Genomic DNA, 19,645 nt, shown 5'->3' with positions numbered 1-19,645 from the left:
AGGGAGCATCTATTTTAGGATGACAGTTTGAGTAAAGCATGACTGTTTGAGCACGAGGACTGGTCTAATCCTCCTCTTTGAATGACTTTTTCCCTAATTGCTAATGGAGCATCTTTTTAATAATAAGATTTTATTAACCATGCACACAACAGGCAAATTATTAACTGGATGTTCAAGGAAATCTTGGTTTAGAGGATTGTCCAACACTGCATGCATTTGATAACCCCAACTTGCTGCTGTTGTTTGGAATTGGTGTGCTCCTTGCTTATTTTCTCTACCTGCCTCAAAGAAAATCTGTTTCCTCTCTCTCTCCTGGCATAGAAAAACTCCTATTGGGATGAGAAAGAAGTGAGTCTTGCTGTTTGTTTTATTCATTTTTCACATCTGTCTAAGCTTTAACTGTCTGTAAGTAAAAGCCAATGCTTTCTAGCTCTATAAAAATAGTCTTCTGCATGCTCAAATTCACTGATCATAAATTAGACTAGCTAGCATAGAGAAAGTGTAAAGATAACCACAGAAAGAATCTAAATCAAAGTGTTTCTGTGTGTGTGTTCACTAGTATGATTCACCAGGAACCTCAGAACAGTTCCAGACTGACAACGCTACAAGAAGACGTAGGCAAATCGCCTGCTAGGAAGAGGTCAGTCACTGCTTTGGGTTTGCTTGTACAGTACAGTGTTTTCTAGCTTTATTCAACACAGTTGAGTCATGCCATCAGTGTGAACGGTCCCTGTTTGTCTCTACCACAGGTCTGCCAGTGTGACCAACCTGTCACTGGACCGCTCTGGATCCTCCATGGTGCCTTCCTACGACAGCTCAGTCAGCCCGCCAACCAACCGAGCCATGTCAGGCACCAAGAGCGGCACCAAGTTGGACCACAGTGAGGAGGAGAGGAAGATCCTACTGGTGGCTGCTTTATTCTTTCCCTTTCACTGTTTTTCACCACTGATAAAAGTTGCTTGATATTTTTAAAATACCAAGGTTTTATATGACGATGTGAAAACAATGTGAACTTGTATTGATGAATTAGAGAATTTTCACCAAAATCTGCAGCATCTTAGGGAGATTTATATTGAGTTCAAGCTCATTGTTTTGCACAGCTGTAGTGTTTGGTCTTAGCCCTCTCATTGCAACAATCTGTACACTACCTGCTCAGCATCAAACATCAGATGGACACAGTTAGAAACAAGCTAGTGAACATAGTGAAGCATCTTAGCAGCTAAAGAGCCAGATAATTCCCTCAGAATTGGGTAGTGAACAAAAACCGAGCTAAAAGAGTGCAAGGATTGGACTGACATTCACCAAGTAGACGAAAAAACGACTCTGAATGAATGCTAATGTTCTGAAACTGCTGGATATGATGTGTTTACTGAGTCAACTTACTACTACAAGTAGTACTAGGAACATTTAACTGATTATGAAACAGTCTCAATTTAATATTGATGTGTCCATATGACCCACATAAGCAAACACGAACATCAGCGAGACAATTAGCTACTTTTTGTTTTTTGATACTTTATTATTATTTTTTTGGTTATATAAGAACATAGAACAAATGAGGGCGAGGGCGTCACAGTGTTATCATTAAAAAGTAAAGCAAATATAAACAAATAATAGACATAGGTACAGTACATAACGCATACAGATACATTCTGACATATGAGAATAGATATTAAGAGTCTTTGTGGTTGGGGCAATCCCATTTTTCCCAGTATTTATCTCCTTTCTCCTTTTGACGCCGCAGCATAAAGGCAATTTCCTCCATTCTGCGGATAGAGTTTATAATGTTTATACAATTGGCTACTTCTATATTGTTGTTCTTAATGCCTGCCACTGGGTCAGATTCTCTAAATTAAAACTATTTTTATGTTGGAGTGCTGAGGACTAATTGAGGAGTTGCCTTATTATTATGAAAACATAACATAACAAGAGAATGTTGACAGCTTTAGCCTTAGATCACAATAATTACTATAATCAAGCACCCTAATCTGTTAACTGTAGGAGTACACATAAGCTAAGTGTATGAATGGTGACGTTACTGAAGCAAAGTTTACTTTATCTTACTGTATCTTACAGATACAATACCTCATTGCTGTGCATCCTGCAAACTGATGTGTTTAAATAAGAAAAAAGTATTAAAAATATGTTGAGTCTTTTTTCACTAGCTTCTAAAACAGATGCAAATGTTAGCTAGATTATGAGCTTTATGACAGGAGGTGATGTGCTCATACCACTTTTGTCCACAGGGGCTGCAAGAATTCAGAAAAAAAATAGAGATAAGGAATAAGAAAGTTCCATGTAACTACTTAAAAAGGTGGTAATACTGTCTGTCAGTGTTCACACTGCCCCTAAGTGCCATGAAAATCAATGACTGTAGATTGAATTCCCTTTGAGTATTTTATTATCCCCACACTGATCCTTTGATGCTCCCTCTGCAGTGTAATACAATCCTAAGAGGGACAAACATAAATATTTACCTATTATTACATACTGACATATACCATACATCCTGCAGGACTCCTCCCAGCTGAAGGACTTGTGGAAGAAAATCTGCCACAACAGCACAGGGATGGAGTTCCAGGACCACAGATACTGGTTGAGGACCTACCCCAACTGCATTGTGGGAAAAGAGCTTGTCAACTGGCTGTTGAGGAACGGCACCATCTCCACCAGGTAGCACCTCAGTGGACAAACGCTCTTTTCTATATTATGTTGATGTCTTCGAAGGAATACTGAAAGAATAGTTCAACACTTCAGGATGTATGGTTATTCACTTTCTTCCCAAGAGTTTGATGAGATTGATAACACTTCCATAGTAGTCTGTTCAACCTATAGCTGCACTATAAGGCAGATGAGCTAGCTGTTTCCCTGTTCTCAGTCTTTATGCTAAACTATGCTAATCATTTGCAGTCTCTAAGTTCATTGAGAGTTCTCAAAATGTAATCCACTGCATTAATGTGATTAAGGGAAATAGAATGTTCTTGCTGTAACATCAAGATCAACCGGGGACGTTCCTTGTGCTGACCAAAGTGTTAACTTACCTATGCAGAAGGCTCTCACTTCAGAGGCATTACAACTTATAGCATCATATATTGGCTCATACTTTCTACCAGGTGTACTTTTTTTTAAACTTCTTAACCTGACCCAGTTTTCTGATGATTTTGTAAAATGCCTTCAATTTGGTAACAGCCTTAGATGTACAAAGATGGTTAGAGAAACCACTTCTGAGTGTGAGTTTCTACAATCTCATGATGTATTACATATTACATTCATCTGACTGGTTGGGATTTCTCTCTCTTCACTGAGGGGTTACTTCTTGGTGATCGAGGATAGGCTACGCCACATACTCAGGATATATGTCAATAGCAGCAGCTATCCTTTCTATGTCCGTCCAACATGCTGTTTGTGTCTTATGCTTTGTTAACCCTTCCTCTTCCTTTCATGTTCATTATGCATTACTACATTTGTTTCTGTGATAAATAAGATCTTGTATTTGGCTCGTTCTCCTCAACCTGATGTGTTGGCTCAGTGCAGAAGGCTCATCATGAGTGGCTGCTGTTAGATATCCAGTTTTTTACAACGTCAGAGCAGCTCTTGATCTTGATGTTCCTGTGTTGCAGGGCCCAGGCTATCGCCATTGGTCAGGCATTAGTGGACGGTCGCTGGCTGGACTGTGTCACTCACCATGACCAGCTGTTCAGAGATGAGTATGCTCTCTACCGTCCCCTCCAGGTAACAGCCCCTTTCTGATGAGTAAGCAATGCATGCACTGGAAAAGAGACCAACCAAATCACTAAGGATGCACTTCAAATTGTTTTACATTTGCCACAACATACTTAGACACACCACGAGCTGATATTGATTGATTTAGCAGGTTCTTCTGATAACACTAGAGGACATATCGAGCAGCTTCAACAGATTATTTCGGGTGAACTGAAATGTGCTGGTGATGACGTCACTCTGTCTGGTCTGTAGAGTACAGAGTTCTCAGAAACACCGTCTCCAGACAGTGATAGTGTCAACTCCCTGGAGGGACATTCAGAGCCATCCTGGTTCAAGGACATCAAGTTTGATGACAGCGACACAGAACAGCTCGCAGATGAGACAGAGTACACCGTTCCCAGTATGTATCGCATGTCTAATGGTTTAGTAAAACCTTTTATTACCCCTGCCACCATAGCTTGGATCATTGCTCTTTGCACAAGCTGCCTCCATGTGGCTTTGGTTTTGTATCTGTGAATATAAATCCCAGATGCAACTCCCTGATCTGTCTCTCTGTCCAGACTCTGCCGGGCACAGCAAGAGGACATCCGTCAGCAGTTTCCAGTCGGTAGTGGACAGTGACTCAGCTGCCTCGATCAACCTCAACATGGAGCAAAACAATGTGAATTTCCACATCAAGAAACAGTCCAAGTATCCACATGTGCCTCCCACCGCTGAGCAGAAATGTAAATATTACCACACGCAATGGCCGATAGATATGTCAGTCCAGCTTTGAACTTTTTTTTCAGTCAGTTGGTTAATAGATTCTGTGTGTTTTTTAAAGGAAAACAACACTTAACTATAACTGGGTTTTATTTCTGTAGATTCAACCATTGATTTTATCAGTAATGTTAATTGCTGAGACCATTGAAGCAGGCAAAATATTAAAAAAAATAGGCCCAACGAGGATACAAACAGTCAAAACAGTGACAAGATCATGTTAGTTGTATACAGACCAGGTTAGTCAGGTTTATTTGGAAGAGAAAAACAAAGGTGAACAATACAATTCTTATCCAAACTTTTTGTCATAAACATTCATTTAAGTTTACAGACAGTTTTCCTGGTTCAGCTTTGACTTACCATACTATATGTTTTACTGAAGGCATCGCAATCCACACTCCAAAGTTATCCATACTGATAGAAACAATAGACATGCTGTTCTCTCTCTCTTTCTCCCTCTCCCCTTTTAGCTGAATTTCTTGTTTCTGAGGATGGAGGACAGAACATTGTCATAAGTGATGCCTTCATCAAGGGTAGGAGCTCTGAACATCCTTTATGATTTAATCAGATATAATACTGAAATTCCTAACTTGTAGCTAAGCAAATCTGCTTTCTCTTCCTCACTTGACACCGTTCCTGTAGAGTCTCTGTTCAACCGTCGTGTGGAGGAGAAGGCTAAAGAGATGCTGTTTACACCATTGGGTTGGCATCACAGCTCTCTGGACCAGCTCAGGGAGGAGAACGGAGAGAAGAAGGCCATGGAGAGGCTGCTGTGAGTGCTGTTTGTGTCCAGTGTAATTATGCAGAATAGAAGCAGTCCATTACAGCTGATGATCTTCTCATTTGAGAAGCTTGAAACATGAAAATAATGGGGTTTTTTTATTTTTACTTGATAAATAATTAAAACAATTAGATAATTGTCAAAATTGTTGTTGATTCATTTTCTGTTGATGGTCTGATTTATTGTCTACTTATTTCAGCATTTATTTTCATTTAGGAGAGCACACTTACTGATGTTAACGTAGAGAAGATGAAGCAAAAAGTGAAACACTTTGAATAACACAAGGTCTCTGTAGAGCAACAAACAAAACAAAACTTGAGAAATGTTTTTGTGAAATTTCTCTCTCTTCCTCCCTGTTCAGTTCAGCCAACCACAGCCACATGATGGCGCTGCTGCAGCAGCTGCTCTACAGTGAGTCTCTGTCGCTGTCCTGGCGGGATATCATTGTCCCTGTGGTGCGACAGGTGGTCCAGACAGTACGGCCCGACGTCCGCACCTGCGATGATGACATGGACATCCGCCAGCTGGTCCACATCAAGAAGGTCAGACACCATCTCATCAAATCAGTCAAACTGTAGTCACTCTTCAGAAATTATACACATTCATGTAACTGTGCATCGAAATATAAGATTATCTGATTAGACTGTCAGCTTCAGGTGGTTTCAGAAGTATAACTGAATGTCTGTTTGTGTTTCAGATTCCTGGAGGGAGAAAGTTTGACTCAACGGTGGTAAACGGTTTTGTCTGCACCAAGAGCATTGCCCACAAGAAGGTAGGCTTATGTTCTTCTGTCCGGCAAAGATCCAGCATTTTATGTTTTCTTTAAGGATTATTTCTGTCTCATGTTCATTCATGGTGTTTCAAAAGCAAATACTTAAGCTGGACTTCACTTGATTGTTTTGTTGTATGTAAATTTATTTGAAATTCATATCAGTTTGAAAAATAAAGATGTGGATCCTGCTGTTCTTTATTGTGTTTAGAATTATTTTCACATCTCTGTCTTTTGAAAATCAGCAATAATGTCCAGATTTTGTTGAACAAACAAAATCAGCGATAATGTATAAAAATGGCTTAAGCACAGCTTGTGTGTGATGTTCAGCTGAAAACCTGATACTTTTCTGACCTTTAATCAGATGAACCCATACATCAAAAACCCAAAGATTCTGCTGCTGAAGTGCTCCATAGAATATCTGTACAGGGAGGAGACCAAGTTTACCTGCATCGACCCCATTGTGCTACAGGTCAGTAAGTCACACTGACTACAATTACCAATAGATTGTAGAGGAAACAAATTGTATATCCTGCTTTGCAGTTGTGTTTGCCCTCATTTTCTAAGACTAAAAAAATATTTGTCTCTCCCTCAGGAACGAGAGTTTTTGAAGAACTATGTGCAGCGCATTGTAGACGTCCGTCCAAACCTGGTGTTAGTGGAGAAGACGGTGTCTCGTATTGCTCAGGACATGCTGCTAGAGCACGGCATCACACTGGTCATCAACGTCAAACCGGTCAGTATAGTATGAGTGCTATTTAACTCATGCATTAGCCTCTGGATTAGCCAGTTTTTGTATAAAACATTACTGTTGATATTTAGAGAACCTTGAATCATGCCTTCTACATCATTACCTCATCGTGGTTTGGTTTTATTCTGTCATAAAACAATCCACACATGACACGCAGGTTTAATCCAACATGAGACTGGCTGGATAGGCAGAGACACCAAACAAAGCAAAATTTAGCAAATTATAAGCCGCATATAAAACGTTAAAGTGTCATGTAGAAGACCAGAAGTTAAAATAAGGCCTTTCTGTAGTGGTTCTGACTATGTTTAAGTTATGTTTAAATTTTTCTAGAGCCCGACCAATACTCAATTCTTGGACCAGTGCTGATACAGATATTCGAGAATAAAAAAATTCCAGTATCAGTGTCGATATAGACCAAATCACATGATGTCGTGCCAACAACACTTTGAGGCAGAAAACTTGCATTGAATTTACATTGTGGAGTTATGTAAAATTGGAAACTTTCCAGCCATAACTATAAATTTGAAAGATATATATAGTAAAACAACTTGGTCCGACCTATTTTAAATTTCTGCTGTACTTTCTCATGTACTGTCTCACTTTGCTAAAGTCACCACAGCAACTTCTCAGACTAAATGCTGGTTTTGGGTAAACTTGTCTTGAGTCTGTGGCCCAACAGGTAAATTAGGTCTCTCGACTAACACTGGTCAAAGTGTTATAATTAATGAGACATGAAGGCATCAAACATGCATTTTAGATAAATAAGATGTATACACTTTGAAATAACATCAGACAGTTGAATTTTATGTAAGCTAACGTATGACGCAGGGGTTTTCTCCCTGGAAGTTATTGTAAACAAACATTGTGATTGGTTCTATATCAGCTGAGTACGCATTTTTTGATGTGATCCCTCAAACACCCGTGGCAAAGATGTATAATGGAGACAGGATATTTTACTGTTTACCAATAAAAATTGTCTTAAATGACATCAGTGTACTGAAACAATAAAGTTTGGTCGGAATTTAATCATTATAATGTACCTCAAGAATCTTTTCCTGCATTATTATCTCTAAAAAAAAGTTTTCATATCGGCGCATTTCGGACAACATATACAGTACATCCATACCAATATGTCTGTGATAGGCCAATATCAGCCAATAATAGCACTCAACTGATATATCAGACGGGCTCTAAAATTTTCTTCTTTGTCACTTCAGCAAGTCTTGGACAGGGTGAGTCGTATGACCCAGGGAGACCTGGTAATGTCCATGGACCAGCTCCTCACTAAACCTCGTCTGGGAACTTGCCACAAGTTCTACATGCAGCCCTTCACCCTGGCCAACAGTAAGAAGCACACCTCCTCTCTCCTCTCCTACTCTCAGTGAACACTGCTGTGACATCCTGCAGCGTTAACCCTGATTTGTTTTCTGTCCTTCCAGATGAAGTGAAGACGCTGATGTTCTTTGAGGGCTGTTCTCCTCATCTTGGATGCTCCATTAAGCTGCGTGGTGCTTCAGAGTACGAGCTGGCCAGGGTGAAGGAGATTATTATGCTGATGATGTGCGTGGCCTACCACTCCCAGTTGGAGATCTCTTTCCTCATGGACGAGTTTGCCATGCCACCCAGCTTGGCCCAGAGCACCTCGTTCCCTTGCTTGCTGGAGGGCACTTCTGTAGAGGAGGAGTCAGATGGAGAGAAGAGAGGGAAAGACACAAATGGAGAGGGCCAGGAGAAATACATAGAGGCTGAAGACTCTGCACTGGGAGGACAACCTGAGGAGGAAGGGCTTCCCTCTGAGTCTTCATCCAAAAATGGAGACGTAGACACTCTCCAAGACAAACAGACCCTAAAATCATATTCTTCTGTCGAGGAGGAGGCTGGTAACACAGAGACAATGACCTCACCCTTTCCCAGTCCCCCCGCACCATCTCTCTCTGTCCCCCCTCCATTCCTCATGGAAGAAGACCAGGAGATGGATTCAGACACTCTCATCAGGGCATCTGATGGGGAGACTGGGGAAGAGGGAAGCCTAGTGAAGGACGAGTCACTTGATATAGAGGATGGGGAAGGTTCAGAGACACCTACTCCCAGGTTGTTCCGTGACCCTCTACAGGATGATACGGGCATGTTTGTGGCTGAGCAGGTGACTTCATCTGATGACCATCTGAAGTCCATCTCTGCTGTGTTCAAGCAGGAGCTGAAGGACATTATCCTGTGCATTTCCCCCTTCATTACCTTTAAGAAACCATTCCTTCTCACACCTGCTGGCATGCACTGCCCCAGCAGGGATTACTTCCCAGAACAGGTACCTAGCTTTGTTGTTGTTTTTGTTTGTTATGGTTTGTTTTTTTTGTACATCTCCTTAATTTACATTTACTGAATAAGAGCTGCAACTAACAATACGTTTCATTATTAATTAATCTGCAGATTATTTTCTTTATTAACCAATTCATTGTTTACTCATAAAATGGGTCAGAAAGGTCCATCCCAGTATGCACGAGACCAGGGTGGTGTCTTCAATTGCGTTGTTTTGTAGTCCAAAAGATATTCATGATACAAGGATATTAAACAGAGAAAAGTAGAAGACTTTAATTTTTTACAGGCTGAAACCAACAACTATTTTTAGCTTAAAGCTGTTACAAGGAATTTTCATTTGTTGATTCTAGCATCCACTGTGGACAAAAGCAAAACAGAGTACATTTTTGTGCCATGCCATGACAGAACCATGCCATTGTGTGACAGGATCCACTCTGCCCTAAAAGATTTTTTTGCTGGTCTCATGTACTTATGTAGAAGACTGTTTCATAACTACAAAGTTCCTTGTAGTATGTTAAAAAATGACTTCATCAATTAATTGATACCAGATGGTTGCCAGTTATTTTTGTAACAATCAGCTAATTGATGAATTGACTAATCGCTGAAGCTCTAGACTGTCTAATAGTTTTACAGGAAGCGTTTCCTGTTATTATTGTTATTATTGGTACCAGGCTCACCTGTGTTTTTCCCGTCCCATAGGTCTACCTGTCTCCTCTCCTCAACAAGGATTTTAAGGAACTGGATGGGCGCAGAAAGCGGCAGCTCCTCAAAGACTCTGCCCCCTCCTCCCTAGTGAGTGGACAGACCAATGGCGTCCCACAACCAAAGCCCATTGATGTCCTGCCCTCCCACAGCCTTACCAGCACCCGCATTGTGGAGCAGCTGAGCAGCAGCCAGGACCTAGCGAAGATGTTGGCAGACTACAGAGCAAAGGGAGGTCGTATTCGGCAGAGGGAAGCCCCCGACCCTTTCAACACTGCCAGTTCTGCAGCTCCTGTCAGTGGCCAGAGCAGGGCGGGGGACACTACAGTCAAGCCACCAGTGAAGTCTGACAGTGAAGAGGAGAAGCCGAGCAAACAGAATGAAATGAGCTGGGCCCCAAAGGTAAGCAGTGTGGACACAATTATTTAATTAAAGGTGTCCTGTAGACGTTTTGAACAAACAAATAGTTCAAAAGTCAAACAAACATGTTGAATGCATTTCCTTCCTCATTAAATGTTTGAAAAGATGATTTTTTTTAACACTGTGAAACCTGTATTGTAAACACCTATATTTACCTGAAGATAGTCTTCTTCTTCCTGCCGTTGTTGGTACAATCCTGTGTTTCTTACGTTATCGCCACCTGTAGAACAGTGGAATAATGTGAAACCATTAGCAGGAATTTGCATCATTTGACCTGCAACAGTGGTAGAATTCACACTACAGATGGAAGAAAGTATTTCCACTGCGTTCCCGCCGTTTTTTAAATCTGCAGTGCTTTCAGACTGGTGTGGTGAGCTGGAGCATACCCCAGCCCAGACCTGTTATTTGTGAGGGAAAGTGTTTGCATTTGTGGGTCTTTTTAATTTTGACCTGTTTGTGTTTGTTGTCGTCCTCAGCTGGACTGTCTAAACCCTGTCAACCATCAGAGACTGTGTGTGCTCTTCAGCAGTTCATCAGCTCAGTCCAACAATGCACCCAATCCCTGCGTCAGCCCATGGTAAACTTTCATATGGAGTGGATTAATAAAAAAAACAACTTGTTTTTAATGAATTTGAAGTCATTTCCTTTGTCTTCAACAGGATTGTCACAATGGAGTTCTATGGCAAGAATGACCTCTGTCTGGGTGTTTTCTTGGAGCGATATTGTTTCAGGCAAGACAAAATCCATTCAAAACCTACCTTTATGAAACTACAAAGCTTCTATAAGAAATTCATTATCATTATCGTGTGTGTGTGTGTCTGTGTGTGTGTGTGTGCGTGTGTGTGTGTGTGCGTGTGTGCAGGCCATCTTACCAGTGCCCCAGCATGTTCTGTGAGACTCCCATGGTGCACCACATCCGTCGGTTTGTGCACGGCAGCGGCTGTGTGCAGATTGTGTTGAAGGAGCTGGACTCCCCCGTGCCTGGTTATCAGCACACAATTCTCAACTACTCCTGGTGTCGCATCTGCAAACAGGTTAGTAATAATTAACATGATATATAACCTTAAAATACACACATTACATTGACTACATGTAATGTTTTTTGATACTTGATCCTGACCATTAACGTTGCTGAGTCTCAGATCAAATACCTTGTCAGATGTCTTAAAACATCTTTAAAATACCAAATAGGCTAAAATTGTTTACTGTTGTCTGTTTATTTTTTAAAGTAGGAAATATCTGATGAAAGAATAAATAAAGCATGGCTATGGGAATGCATTTGGTGCCCACTTTTTGTACTTAACAATATTTTGTTGGTACTAACAAAGCATTTATAGATTTTATAGATAGTTTTATAGATATTCTCTGACTGCTGGATTTCTTCCTGGTCCCTGATCATCATATCTAAGAGTGCTTTCACACCTAACCTATTTTTGTTTTCTCTATGAAAGCAAATGGACCAACCACAATATTTTTTGATAGTGGCTATGTGACTTAACGTTAATTCAAAAGCCAGACTACTTTATGTCCAGCTGCTGATTGTGAACTGTTCAGGCAGTAATCTTATAATAAGCAATCTGTATCTCTTGTATGAGTCTTTTATGTCTTTTTGTAGTCATGATATGCACATAAGTGAGGACATATATTTTCTCTCATTCTGATTATAAGGCTAGACTTCCCTTTGTTAAACTCAGTATCTGCCTCTTTTTTAAATTTCACTTGAATTTCCGCTCCGGGGATCAATGAAGGATTATCTTATCTTTTTTAAGGTGACACCAGTGGTGCCTCTGTCCAACGACTCGTGGTCCATGTCTTTTGCCAAGTACCTGGAGCTTCGTTTCTACGGACACCAGTACACGAGGAGGGCTAATGCAGAGCCTTGTGGACACTCCATCCACAAAGACTACCACCAGTACTTCTCATACAACCAGATGGTGGCTTCCTTCAGGTTGGTCAGCTGTTTCTGTGTCGACTATTCATTCACCACTGAATTAGACAAATGACATATTTAGAATGAAAGGAAAAGCAATAAATGGATAAACATCCAATAGCATCAATATTGAGAAAATCTTTATTTAGATACAGTTGTGCTGGTTTGTGTCCTTATGTATTTATTCAACATGTGTACAGAGGAGTTGTTCATCCATTTGTCCACTGTATATTGTATATTGGATTTTTTCTGTGTGAGATTTCTAGGATGGTTACAGCCCAAAGCACCTGCTGTATACATGGAATCCTTGAATTAGTGTTGAAATAGAGTTTTGCATCTCTCTCGTTCGCAGCTACACTTCTGTAAGGCTGTTGGAGATTTGTCTTCCTCGTCCCAAGATCTTCATCAGGAACCTAGGGCCTGCAAAAGCCAACCTGCAGCAGGACCTGAAGGACTTCTCTCAAAAGTAAAGGAATACCACTGCTCATCAGTCTGCATCCATTTATACATGCCAACCAGAAGGAATGACACCAGAGACTCATGTACTTTGATCAGTAGAAAAAAAACTAGGATAGGAGCTGAACTACTAGAAGAGACACCACAGAGACATTTACATCAAATGGGTTTATCCATTTGGAAGTATTCAGGGATATTTCATGGATATCTACCCATTAGATTATCTTCAAAATATTTTTTGGCCAGGGTGAGGTGTGAAAATAAAGCTTATTTAAGGCCTAGCTTTTTAAAATTACTTTTTTAAGTAAAATTTTTAAAGTTTTTAAAGCATAGGAATAGGGTCAGTGGTTCAAAAGTTATTAAACAATATTTTTTGTTTGCTACCAGCGGCTGTCTAAGTCTTCCTCAATTAAGCGTTTGGTGTATTAAATGTTAGTGGAAAATGTCCATCTCAGTCTTGAAATGTCTTATTTTGTCAGTCCAACACTGAAAACTATCCTGGTTATGATGATATAAAACAGAGAAAAACAGAAAATCACATCTCATTACATTTGAGAAAATGACACCAGATAAGAATTGGATTAATAGACCAAATTAATTAAATTTGAGATTTTGGGCTGTATAGATTATCTTGACTTAACTTGAACTGGTCTTGCTCCAGACTGAAATGTTGGATGATCAGTCAGTCTGAGCAGCGTTGCCTTTGCACTTGCAGGCTAAAAATAAATAGAATATAGAGATTAGTAATTGAGAATCAGGAAAAAGAAAGGGAGAAATATGACAAGTAAATATAGCAATTAAAACACAGTGGGAAAAACTGCAGTAGAAGTCAATAGATTTAGATGCTCTCCAGTCTAAAAATTGTTTGGAGGGCTTTCTGTTGTTTGTTGTCCTCAGTCCACGTTGATCCTGGTTCTAAGGCTAAATCAGAAAATAAAGTGCTATATTAATAGTATTATTACAGCACCTTCATTCACTGTTCTGTCTTCGTCCACTAATCCACTGTATCCCTCTGCTCTCTCCTCAGAGTGATTCAGGTGTACTTGGCCATAGATGACCGCCTCACCTCCCTCAAGACCGACACCTTCAGTAAGACGAGAGAGGAAAAGATGGAGGACCTGTTCGCTCAGAAAGATGTAGGTTTTCCCTCGTGCTTCAGTCTTATCTCTTGGTACAGTGGTAATTGTAGGCAAATAGTCAGGTTTCTGTGTGTTTAGATGGAAGAGGCAGAGCTGCGGAGCTGGATAGAAAAACTTCAGGCGCGACTGTTGGCCTGCTGTCTGGATTCTCCTCAGCAGCTGCAGTCCGTCCTGGAGTCACTGGTGATGAAGAAACAGAGTCTGTGTGAGATGTTACAGTACTGGAATGGAAGGTCAGAATCACTACAGACTTCTTCAGATATGTTTTATTTGCGGGGGGGGGTATCACGAAATAAAAGTAAAACCGGTTGTTTGTTACAGTCTATAGATTGTTGAATAACTCTGACCTGATCTGTTTATTTTTAATACGTATTAGAGGGGAGAACCAGGCTCTTATACGCTGTATACTTACTCTGATGCCCTTTCCCTTCCAGGCTGCAGGACTTGTTCCAGCAGGAGAAAGGCAGGAAGCGTCTGTCTGTCCCTCCCAGCCCAGGCAGGCACAGACAGACCGCCACTGATGACAGCAAGGTCGGTAACATCATTCATTGTGTTTACCTGCGCTTAAGTAACGGTGTCATTTCAACCTGATTGCATGTGTGGATGTGCAAGACAGACATAGGAAGTACTGATCTGACAGAAGAGCATCAGGATTAAAGAAGAGATAATTACTCCTGAAACTTTAAACTGTTAAATTCAAAGTTTGACTAAAACTGAAATGGCCAGGGTATCCTAGTGGTGTAGTGGTTAGGACTGCATTTAGCTGCAACATCCTGGACTGATTCAAGCTTTAGCCGCATTTCCACCGCAGGGACTTTCCCCAGGGACTATGAACCTTTGGAGGAACTCTTGTGTGTTTCATGTGCAGCTACCAGGGTCAAAATTCAGTTCCAGGGACATTATTTTACCCCCGCTTGGGGGGTTGTCACCCATGGTTCCAAAATAAGGTCAGGATATGTTAGAAATCTAATCTATTGCATGTATGTGTTCATGGATTTTACGCTAACCAAGTTAAACTGCAATTATTGGTCAATTAATCAATTAATTGTCCATTTTCAAGCAAAGATGCCAAAAATATGATAACTCCAGGCTCTCAAATGTGAGAATTCTCTGCTTTTCATGGTCTTTTTTACACAGTAGTAAATTGAAAATTGTGGACTTTAAGCTGTACGATGTTGTGATGGACAATTTTCACTGTTGAATGTTTTATAGACAATAAAGAGAAAGTGAGATAGGAAGAAAATAATCAGCAGATTAATAGATAACTTACATAGATCATATTCATCTTGTACAAGACCTGTTTCCCCATGGAGATCATTCAGGTATAATTTGGTGTCATAATCTTGCCTATTTTTATGTGTTTATTTGTTGATTTATTGTACAGAGTGCCCTGGAATCCTCCCCCCGTAACCCTTCACCTATAGTACAGAATGGTGAGAAAGGTGAGTTGGCTATCCTAGAATCTATCCTGTCTTTGTTATTATAATCTGATTGTGATCCTGACTGCCGTTAATGTTTTCTTTGACAGAGGACCGTCACCTCACCACGCTGTCCTCAGCCTCCTCCTCCATGCTGCCATCACCAGCAGAGCCTGGAGCTGAGCCAATTACTCCTGGTCCCTCCTTCACTGAGCAGGACCTCGCAGAAGGTACACACACACACACACACACACACACACACACACACACACATAAACTCTGTTTTGTAGCTTACTTGTCTCTAATCCAGTGATGTCGGCTGTATATATTCTGTGTTTGCTTGTTGTCAGATGTATTTGACGGACACTTGCTGGGCTCCACTGACAGCCAGGTGAAGGAGAAATCTACCATGAAAGCCATCCTCGCCAACTTCCTGCCAGGCAACAGCTACAACCCCATCCCCTTCCCGTTGTAAGTAATGCCCTCACTGTGGACGAGGCCAGGTGTGGTTTATTTCTGACTGATGACCAAATTGTGACGGTTGGACTGAAAAATTGTGAAGGAACTAAAATTTTCGCTGAATACTCAAAATCTTGTTCAATTATTCTCTGACCAGATTGTCTGATTTAAACAAATAGGTTCATTTTCTGTATTGCTTCTTGTTTGTGCTGATAGAAAATTCCTCTGATTTTAGAAGCTTATTTGATCCAATAACAAAAAGGTTTTTGTTCCACATGGTATTTATACTACTACATATAAATGTACCCATATACTTACACTTGTACTTATACTCATATACTTACACCTTTTTTGTATCAGTACTTGAACTCAGGTATTGAGTGTTAGAATTGATATAAAAATGATACTTTTTCTTTCATCATCTTACTGGCAATAGACAATTCTTTTGCTACAACTATTATAAAGTACATTTTGATTGCACAATGTAATGGCTATTAAATAATGACACCACCTGCATTTGGTTCCCTTTAAACTTCCCTTTCACCATGCTATGAAGGCCAACTGGTGATACAGTCAGGCTGGCAGACTGGCACCATTTCTATCTACTTTCACATCTCCAATATAGACTAAAAGAACAAATACACTCATACACTCATGTGTTGTCTAATGCACTCCCGGCAGACAGATGCTATACTTTGGTAAAAGACTGAATAAACTGAATGCTAACAATGTGCCAGAATGCAACACTTTCTTTTGCATAATATCTCACCAAATAAGAAATATGAACATGTTTTTCTACAGACCTTTATTAAAAACACACCAAAGACCTCAAATCTTACCTGTTGCCTACAAACAAACAACCATACAAGAACCTCTAAATATATAAAAGCCTGGTTTAAGAAAAAGTATGCAAGATACGGCTTTGAGCTGACATCCAATGCCATTCTTCACTACTTGGCCAATTATAATTGTTGTTCTAAGTATTAACTGTACACACAATAATTCCAGGCTTTAATGATTTGTCTGTGACTGTCATGTGATCTGTGTACAGTGACCCTGACAAGCACTACCTGATGGATGAACATGAGCGGGTGCCCATCGCAGTGTGCGAGAGAGAGCCGAGCTCCATCATAGCCTTCGCTCTCAGGTGAAAACTCCTCTCACTGTCTCAGCACTTCTGTGCAAGAGTGGAATGGCCTCAGAGTGTAGCTTTATTAGTGGCCTTACTGCGTAAAACATGATATTATTGTGTCATTTCCTTCTAGCTGCAAGAAGTATAAAACAGCGCTGGATGATTTGTCGAAGACATCAAACACAGGCGGGGATGAGAATCCACAGGTCATCAGGTAAACAGGATTCCTGTTGAAATCTGACATTGAAAATTAGAGATGTTGTTAAAGCTCCTGGGAAATAGGTCATTTAAATCAGCTGCATCAGAATGGATTTTATTTAAGTTGTTTCACGTTAAGTTTAAAGCTTTTACTTTGATTTTAGCTTGAACTTAGATACATTTAAAAAAGAAAAACATGTTTTAGGACATTTAAACTTTGTTATACAAAAGTCGGGGCTCCATTGGGAACTCTGAGTCCAGCTGTCCTATTTATAAGAACTTTTGACTGGTCAACTTGACTGGTCAACCGGTCAATTGGAGAAAACTCAGTGTTTAGTGTTTTTAAAACAGCAGAGAGAGCTGACAAAACATTTCTTTTCTCCCTTCAGTGCTGGGGAGAGTCGGGCAAAGAGCAGCCCTGCCAGGCCCAGTGAGTCGGCTTCGTCCCAGCAGAGCCGCAGCAGTATGGACACTGATCCCCTTAGTAAGTCATCAGGTCAAATAACAACCTAATTCACAGAAGATTGAAACCATTAAGATAATATCCTTGAGATGAAATGTTTGACTTTTTTGTACTGTTTGGTGCAGAGGATGCAGACTTGACAGATAAACAGAAGAAACAGACCCTGAATCCACATATTGAGCTACGTGAGTATTTCTTCCTATTGTATTTATGTAGCTTAAGCAGGTCTTCAAACTGTACAAGTTGTAACAGTCGTAAAAAAAATCATGTTAACATTAACTTTGTTTGTTGTCCAATTTGTAGAATTCTCTGATGCCAACGCCAAGTTTTACTGTCGAATCTACTACGCTGAGGAGTTTCACAAAATGCGTGAGGTGATCATGGAGAGCCCTGAGGAGGATTTTGTCCGATCACTGTCCCACTGCGTCAACTGGCAGGCTCGTGGTGGAAAATCTGGAGCAGTTTTCTATGCAACAGAAGGTTATATCTAATATCTTACTGATAAATGTCGCCACTACTACTGCAAGCAATACCAAAGTCACAGTGAAACAGTGAGTTTAGGTAATGTGACATAGATCTGAGTTAAATGTACAGAAGTTTGCAAGGATAAAGTTTCTAGGATAGGATAGGTGAGGATAGGATAGGAGAGAAATAGGTGATAAAAGGTTTTTGCAGGTTTGTGATTGTTGTTGTAATACTTGTTTCAGCCACATGAGGCTGAAGCGCCCCACTCTGTTGTTGTGGGTCCCACTGCTTTTCTTGGCAAGGCCCATGACTGGTTGCCATCTTTGGTTGGACTGGTTTGGTTTAAGCATGAGGAGTCAGATTGGTTAGGGTTAGGGTAAGAAGATCAGGGTAAGCCAATCAGAGGCAGAGCAGGTCGGGTCTTGCCAAGAAAAGCAGTGGGATGTTAATGTAGTGCTCTTCACCCTTATGTGGGCAAAATGACAACAAATCACCTGCACCTGTGTTTTCCCAAATGAAAAAAAAAGAGAGAAATGATTTTTTTTCACCTGACATAATTATGTGAATAATGTGTTAGTCGTCTCTAAAATGTGTCAACACTATTTCCCCTTGGGTCCCTTTCAGATGACCGGTTCATCCTGAAGCAGATGCCCAGACTGGAGGTCCAGTCCTTCCTGGACTTTGCACCTCACTACTTCACCTACATCACTGGAGCTGTGCAGCAGAAGGTAGGCATCATTACGTTTTCATTTCAGTTTCTAGTTGTGATTGACTGAGGGACTTTAAGTAAATAACAACCAATTTGTTTGTACCACAGCGGCCGACTGCCCTGGCCAAGATCCTGGGTGTTTACAGGATCGGTTACAAGAATTCCCAGAACAACACAGAGAAGAAACTGGACCTGCTTGTGATGGAAAATCTTTTCTATGGACGCAAGATGGCTCAGGTAAGACTCACAGGCAGTGAAACAAAGCTGACTGGCTCTGTCCACACATCACTCAGCAAACTTGTTTTTATTTGATAGAGAGACCCCTAACGACATAAAATACATATTGTGCATTTAAAAGTATAAAACTGCAAATTTATGACTTCAATGAGAGGCTGCTTTTGTTGATGTGTGACACGTTTCCACGGACACATTTTGGTTGAAACTGGGCACACTGCACTGTCACTGTAGCTGATTAAAAGTAACACCTTCCAATGTAGAAAAAATTGTCATGTGTAACAGGAAATTATTTCAAAGGTATTTGATATTTGGGAGGAATGAAAATTCAAGTTTAGTTCTTTAGTCTTAAATCTAGGTCTGTACTTAAAATTCCACTTAAGACTTAAACCAACCCAGTCCCAGACAGGCTTTGATACGTTTAAGCAGCGTCGGGAGCTGATTTGTATTTCACCTGTAAAATTAGTCTCCTCTGTTTCTCTAAAGTTGATTCTCAGATACCCCTTTACACCCAAGGCGGTTCAGGTGCGGGTTCGGAGCCAGTGCCTACTCTGGAACCAGTTTTTTGCATTTCGACAGCCAAAGAACCGGCTCCCAGACAGGAAAACTGGTTTCGGAGTGGCACCAACACTTTGCTGGTCTAGAACAAAGAACCACTGACATCAGGGACTGGGAGAGAGGGTTATCATGACCAAGGACCAACTAAAAGTGCTTATGACCGCCATTTTTAACAACCATAGCTAGTGTAGAGTGTTCAGACTTATCAATTGGAGAATAAACAAAAGATTTTAACTATTTTTACTAATCGAAGCAACAGTGGT

At 40.6% G+C, this 19,645-nt stretch overlaps 1 protein-coding gene across 3 annotated transcripts in view; it reads left to right on the top strand.

Moving 5' to 3' along the window:
• pikfyve (phosphoinositide kinase, FYVE finger containing) overlaps window positions 1–19,645 on the top strand; it is a 34,362-nt gene that overhangs the window by 11,784 nt on the left and 2,933 nt on the right. For 2 of the 3 annotated variants that reach the window (XM_073473336.1, XM_073473335.1), the window contains exons 7-40: window positions 322–348; window positions 560–640; window positions 750–906; window positions 2,516–2,673; window positions 3,621–3,732; window positions 3,976–4,123; window positions 4,284–4,448; window positions 4,953–5,015; window positions 5,125–5,254; window positions 5,625–5,805; window positions 5,961–6,035; window positions 6,397–6,504; window positions 6,628–6,768; window positions 8,001–8,127; window positions 8,223–9,088; window positions 9,799–10,203; window positions 10,698–10,798; window positions 10,881–10,952; window positions 11,084–11,255; window positions 11,991–12,169; window positions 12,504–12,617; window positions 13,635–13,743; window positions 13,825–13,979; window positions 14,181–14,277; window positions 15,131–15,188; window positions 15,275–15,394; window positions 15,515–15,635; window positions 16,675–16,770; window positions 16,889–16,969; window positions 17,343–17,437; window positions 17,542–17,601; window positions 17,720–17,896; window positions 18,506–18,609; window positions 18,699–18,827. In XM_073473336.1, the coding sequence (XP_073329437.1) occupies window positions 322–348; window positions 560–640; window positions 750–906; window positions 2,516–2,673; window positions 3,621–3,732; window positions 3,976–4,123; window positions 4,284–4,448; window positions 4,953–5,015; window positions 5,125–5,254; window positions 5,625–5,805; window positions 5,961–6,035; window positions 6,397–6,504; window positions 6,628–6,768; window positions 8,001–8,127; window positions 8,223–9,088; window positions 9,799–10,203; window positions 10,698–10,798; window positions 10,881–10,952; window positions 11,084–11,255; window positions 11,991–12,169; window positions 12,504–12,617; window positions 13,635–13,743; window positions 13,825–13,979; window positions 14,181–14,277; window positions 15,131–15,188; window positions 15,275–15,394; window positions 15,515–15,635; window positions 16,675–16,770; window positions 16,889–16,969; window positions 17,343–17,437; window positions 17,542–17,601; window positions 17,720–17,896; window positions 18,506–18,609; window positions 18,699–18,827 (4,984 nt within the window). The remainder of the gene's footprint in view (window positions 1–321; window positions 349–559; window positions 641–749; window positions 907–2,515; window positions 2,674–3,620; window positions 3,733–3,975; window positions 4,124–4,283; window positions 4,449–4,952; window positions 5,016–5,124; window positions 5,255–5,624; window positions 5,806–5,960; window positions 6,036–6,396; window positions 6,505–6,627; window positions 6,769–8,000; window positions 8,128–8,222; window positions 9,089–9,798; window positions 10,204–10,697; window positions 10,799–10,880; window positions 10,953–11,083; window positions 11,256–11,990; window positions 12,170–12,503; window positions 12,618–13,634; window positions 13,744–13,824; window positions 13,980–14,180; window positions 14,278–15,130; window positions 15,189–15,274; window positions 15,395–15,514; window positions 15,636–16,674; window positions 16,771–16,888; window positions 16,970–17,342; window positions 17,438–17,541; window positions 17,602–17,719; window positions 17,897–18,505; window positions 18,610–18,698; window positions 18,828–19,645) is intronic. The other variant, XM_073473337.1, reaches the window with a different exon arrangement.

The sequence above is a fragment of the Pagrus major genome, chromosome 9 (genome assembly GCF_040436345.1).
Source record: "Pagrus major chromosome 9, Pma_NU_1.0".
Taxonomy (NCBI): Eukaryota; Metazoa; Chordata; class Actinopteri; order Spariformes; family Sparidae; genus Pagrus; species Pagrus major.
Note: the sequence above shows the minus strand (reverse complement) of the source record. Positions and strands in the feature narration are given on the sequence as shown.